The 5,808-nt window shown below is 34.4% G+C and overlaps 1 protein-coding gene across 1 annotated transcript; it reads left to right on the forward strand.

Moving 5' to 3' along the window:
* The first annotated feature begins 366 nt into the window (after positions 1–366).
* Positions 367–4,978, forward strand: LOC101221760 (beta-glucuronosyltransferase GlcAT14B). Its single transcript, XM_004139265.3, has 4 exons — positions 367–1,266; positions 2,721–2,796; positions 3,114–3,229; positions 3,964–4,978. Exons 1-4 carry the CDS (start codon positions 711–713, stop codon positions 4,476–4,478), a joined length of 1,263 nt encoding a protein of 420 aa, XP_004139313.1. The 5' UTR covers positions 367–710; the 3' UTR covers positions 4,479–4,978.
* The last annotated feature ends 830 nt before the right edge of the window (positions 4,979–5,808 follow it).

The following is a 5,808-nucleotide window of genomic DNA, read 5'->3' on the forward strand; positions in this document are numbered from 1 at the left end:
ATATTATTTATGTTTATATCACGAAACTCACATAAATATTGTAACATAAATAATTTTACAACATATATATTTTTTTTAAAATGAAAAAATTGGGAGTTATATTTATGGATAAAAATGAACCATTTGTATTTTTGATCTTTTGAAAAAGGTTGACACTTTTTATTCTTATTTATACAAAAATGACATTTTTGAGGTGAGAAAAGAGAAAAGAGAAAGGAGAAGAGAAAAGAGAAAAGAGAAAAGATTTGTTTGTTAGTAATTAGGTGTTAGTAATTATAAAATATACTAAAAGAAGGCCATAGTTAACCAAAAATTAACAAAACCAAAATCTACCTTAATTATTAGCCTCCATTTCAGCTCGAACCACGAGGAACCAAAAATGGCGGAGATGAATTCTCAGGTCTGACCCAAATGGCGAAAGAATCTAAAAACCAACCAAACATTCACTAATATACTGCCTTTAATTCTCTCTCTCTCTCTCTACCTGTCAGTTCTCTCTTTTTCCTCTGCTGTGATATGCCCACTAATGGTAATTATTACCTCACAAACCACTAATCTACTTGCAGGTCTTCATTGTTGTTCCGCCTTATTCCCGCCGTAGATCATTCCCTACAACCCATTTTCTGCAAAGTTCTTACCGACCCATGTACAGTTCTTCCCTCCTTCTTCTGCCATTGATCCATTTTTGCTGCTTCATTTGAGCTTTGTTAATGGAGACGAACAATAAGTTGCAGAAGAAGAAGAAATGGTTTATTCCTTTGGTGTTTTCTTTGCTTCTGACCACTTTGGTCGTTTTCGTTTCCATTTTCATTTCACCCCATTTCTCCTCTTCCCAATTCAACCGTACCCATTTGATGAAAAATCGGATTCCCCGTTTTGTTGAATCGAAGCTCGCGGTTTCGAAAACTTCATCTGACTCAGTTCCTCGTTTGGCTTACTTGATCTCGGGCTCCACCGGGGATGGGAAGAGCTTGAAGAGAGCTCTTAAGGCTCTGTACCACCCGAGGAATCATTACGTGGTGCATTTGGATTTGGAAGCTCCGGCGGCGGAGCGGCTGGAATTGGCTGATTTTGTGAACAATGAACCACTTTTTAGGAGTGTGGGTAATGTGAGGATGATATTGCGGGCTAATTTGGTTACTTATAGAGGGCCAACGATGGTTACTAATACACTTCACGCGGCGGCGATTCTGTTGAAGGACGGTGGAGATTGGGACTGGTTTATTAATCTCAGCGCTTCTGATTATCCTCTGGTCACTCAAGATGGTATTTGTCAACTATTTAGTATAATTTCAAAACTATGGGATTCAATTCTAGCACTTTGGTTCGTTTTATATGTTATTTTAGATTGCTTCTTATTTATTGTCGATATCACGATCTTCTCTTGATATTCTAAAATTGTTGTTACTTGTGGTTGCTGGAATTTGATCATTGTTTTCTTCTCTGAATGAGTTGTGGGGAATTCGAATTTGGGTATTTGTCATGTTCTTGGCTTAGTTGCTTTCCAACCTTTTTTTTCTGGTTCTGTTGTTCATATTCTAAGTTTTTCAGCTGACTTGCCATTTTGATCAATACATACTTGTATGGAGTATACTATTTTAAGGTTCTTGGGCAAATTGTTTCTTATCCAAAAAAAAAAAAAAAAGGCTCTTGAGGATGCTCTGTTTTGGTTTTAACTTTTAATACGCATGAAATTCATAAGTCTGGATTTGTGTTTGAGTTATGAGATTTAGACACTGGTTCTGTATAACCTTTTGTTTTGTTTATGATATTTGTAAAAGTTTATTTAATACTGAAGGATGGTTGGATTTTATACGTCAAATATGAATTAACTTGAGGTTGACCTTGACTTATACAACCCTAATCCATGCGTCATAGTATTTGCTTTTTCAGTGTAGAAAATTATGCAATTGAATGAATTGGCCTAAACTGCACTTTTATTTCTTCAACCTATTAAATTAACTGTCTGTTTCTCTTTTTGGTACCTGCCTTTCTCCTTTCTTGTTGTGTGAAAGTTCTATTGCAGTTGGTCTTCGCCTTTTCTATTAGTGGATTTGTATTGATGTGTAGATGTGAAATCTTCTTAGTTCCTTCGTAGTTATCCATATAAACACTTTAAACTTAAAGATTTAAGAACCATTGAAAATAGTTCAAAGACGGAAAAGAAAAAGATCATTAAATACATAGTTGGACATATTTGCTTCTCCTATTTTTCCTTGTTTTCACCAGTTCCAACTTCGAACTTCGAAGAAGAGTGGAGTTGGACTAGGCTCTTGAGTTTCATTTTTTTTCTTTTCCATTTCTTTTAGCAAATTGGACGGGTTCTACTTCTTGCATTATGTTCATGGCCCGCCCTAACTGTTCTTGGGAGGCTTTACCCACCCAAGATCCGAGAGACAACAAGGTATATGTTCTTGGATATCCCAAACTTTTGCCACTATGGTGCTCCTTTGGGGCCTTGGTTGCCTAATTTGAGCCCCAATGAACAATAAAAAGCTGGTAAAGATCTACAATAACTGCCCAATTGGTTGTCACATTATTTCCAAATTTGCTTGCAATTTGTGACATTTGTACAATGTTTGCAATTAAAATCTGGTCTGATTGAGACGTTTAATCTAGCTCCCTGCACTTTTACTTCTGATTGGTATAGCTTGAAGAAAGAAAAGTTTACATTTGGTTTTCTAATGCAATTTTTTGTGTATTCTTCTTTTATACCACAGATCTGCTCCATACTCTGATACCCATTCCAAGAAATCTGAACTTCATTGAGCATACGAGTGACATTGGATGGAAGGAGTATGCACTCTTTCATTGACATAGATTTTATGTTTTTGTCGATTGAGTAGTTTGAGTTCTCAGTTGTTAACAAATTTGTTTTCCCTTAAATAACTTTCTATGTTTGAAAAATAAGATTGTTGACAAATAGCTTGTTTATTTTGTTTTCTACTTTTTCAAAAAACAAAATTTTCAAGTACTACAATTTTTAGTTTTTGGTTGGAAAGCAGCCATACATCTTAAAGATTGAGACTGGTAAGATAATTATTATCAAATGAACCTCAAGGTTTTGTTAATTTTTATATTGAGATGTAATGTCAAATCTTTTGATATTTCAGGTACCAGAGAGCCAAACCAGTTATAATTGATCCGGGTTTGTATAGCCTTCATAAATCAGATGTCTATTGGGTTTCGGAAAAACGGAGCATCCCAACAGCATATAAATTGTTCACAGGTGAGTGACCCCATCCCTGTCTCCAAAGTGCATAACATCTCTTCTTTTTCTCTTAAATTTGTTGCTTTCTTGTTCTGTTTGAAAACTAATTCCGTTGAAAATGAACAAGTATATACAACAATCAAATTAAAGAAGGCTTCAATGAATAATGCTGGTAAAACGGGTATTCTGCAGCTCTACCTCCTTTAAACTACAATAAAATTTGATGAAAGTATATTTAAGTCATTTTATTCTTTAAACTTCCGTGATCATATGCTCATTCCTTGTTCAGAATAAACCCCACGTAAACACACCTTTTATTCACATACGTCATCCACTGATATGTAATATAAAAATGCTTGAACTTACCTGAAATAGGTAGGAGTTGGATTTTTAAGCTGGACAGTAAAATGATATGCTTTTTAGGAGAAAGGAATAAATAAATGGATGATCGGTTGAGCTAGTGGTAAATAGGGAGTCTTACCTTTATGAAGGCAGCGAAGAAGAAATGAGTTTTCAATCCATGATGATCGTATCTAAGATTTAGTATCTTACGGATTTTCTCAATACCCAAATATTGTAAAGTCAAAGCGGGTTATCTTGTGAGATTAGTTCGAGTATGCGTAAACTAGTCCAAACACTAACATACATGTAATTAAACAACAACAAAGGTTCTGTTTACCAACTCTGAGCTTATTTGAATTTTGTGGTGTTTTGTTTGTGGCACCGACTGACTTGAGTCAAATTTCATTTAGGCTCTGCATGGATGATGCTCTCTCGCCCTTTCGTGGAATACTGTTTGTGGGGATGGGACAATCTCCCAAGAGTAGCCCTCATGTATTATGCCAACTTTCTCTCATCCCCTGAAGGCTATTTTCACACTGTCATTTGCAACGCCGATGAGTTTCGCAACACCACGGTCAACCACGACCTTCATTTCATCTCATGGGACAATCCCCCGAAGCAACATCCCCACTTTCTCAACCTTGACGACTTCCAGCATATGGTGGATAGCAATGCACCCTTCGGGCGAAAGTTTGGTCACGGTGACCCAGTCCTTGACAAAATTGACTCTGACTTGCTGAGATGCAATTCTGATGGATATTTTCCTGGCGACTGGTTCAATTTGTTTCAAAATAGCAGTACTTCAAGTATACACGACATAACAAACACTACCAATTTGAGGCCAGGACCCAGTGCCAAAAGGCTTAAGCATCTGATTGATGGTTTGTTAACAGCACCTGATTTTCACACTTCACATTGCGTGTAGCACAGGTAAGCTCTGAGATGCGTGCCGGGACGGGCAGGAGAGTGTACAGTTAACTGTTAGCAAAGCTGCTGTAGGGAAGGAAAAGTCTCACTGCCTTTCAGGACAACATGCTTTGGCTTAGATTCTTATGTAGAGGTATAATAATTTTGTAGTTCAATAGCAGCAGCAGAATAGCTGCTTCTCTTCAAATAAAACTATAAAATTAGTTTCTATGATTAAACATATAGAGATGTCATTGAATTAGGTCTTGATGAATGCAATGTTCTTTGCAATTGGCTGAGTGATTAGTTTTCTTTTACATGTTCCATTGAGAAAGTTAGAGCTGGTTTAAATAGGTGGAACCTTAAAAATAATTAAGGAGAACGATCCAGATGAGTCTATGCATTATGATTAGCTCAAAACAAGCCTCATGTAAGGCCACTAGCAAAAGCAGCCGCCTTTGTAAATTGGTGAGATGAAAAACCAATACAGAAAACCATTGCCTCTGCTTTTATTTCACACACCACCTTTTGCATTCCCTTTGGGTTTGAGTTGAGTTGCATAGTCTCTCCAAATATTTGGGATTTAAATTGTTGTGATATTAATTTTATTATTTCCATCAATATTTTTAAATGAATTGCAGCCACACTAAATTAAAAAAAATAATATAAATTCTGTTTTTTTTTCTTCTTTCAATTACTGAATCAAAATATTGATAAATATCACGTGGTATAAAATTTTGGTATATTCGTAAATGTTTTTAACCCTTTGTCATTTAGGAACAAACTTTCTCTTTAACTAATAAGTAAATATAAATATAAATAAAAATGTTTATTATTTATAATAATATTTTCAAATATAACAAAATAAATCAACATATTTATAGATGAAAATTTTACCGTTTATGCTAAGGCTCTTTTGCTCTTATATTAATATTTTTAATAATTTTATCATTTAAAATAGTTTTTATATTTATGATAAATACCTTTTGACTTGTTTTATATTTAATTCTATGCTTCAAAAACGTAAAACATAAAGTGGAATAGCGACGACTAAAGAGTTACGTAATGTAGATAATTGACTTTCATACTCGTGAGCTTCTTTGACTAAAAAGATTTATAATAAATAATAAATAATAAATTTAAGGATAATAATAAAGTCTATAATAAAATTTAAATAAAAGTCTATCATCAATAAAAGTTGATCATTAATACTTTTTATGTCCATGATAAACTTGTATCATTTTATACAAACGAGAGACTTTACTATATTCGTGATTTGTTAAATTACTGCAAATCTAACCATTAAATTATTAGAGTAAAAAAGAAAAAAAACCCCAAAACCCTACCGG

This window comes from Cucumis sativus, chromosome 2, assembly GCF_000004075.3.
Source record: "Cucumis sativus cultivar 9930 chromosome 2, Cucumber_9930_V3, whole genome shotgun sequence".
NCBI lineage: Eukaryota > Viridiplantae > Streptophyta > Magnoliopsida > Cucurbitales > Cucurbitaceae > Cucumis > Cucumis sativus.

Excerpts from the sequence above, each read along its gene's own strand:
- LOC101221760 (XM_004139265.3), top strand. The coding sequence starts at position 711 with ATGGAGACGAACAATAAGTTGCAGAAGAAGAAGAAATGGTTTATTCCT. Across the intron at positions 1,267-2,720 it reads TCCTCTGGTCACTCAAGATG|ATCTGCTCCATACTCTGATA; the intron begins GTATTTGTCAAC and ends TTTATACCACAG. Across the intron at positions 2,797-3,113 it reads AGTGACATTGGATGGAAGGA|GTACCAGAGAGCCAAACCAG; the intron begins GTATGCACTCTT and ends TTGATATTTCAG.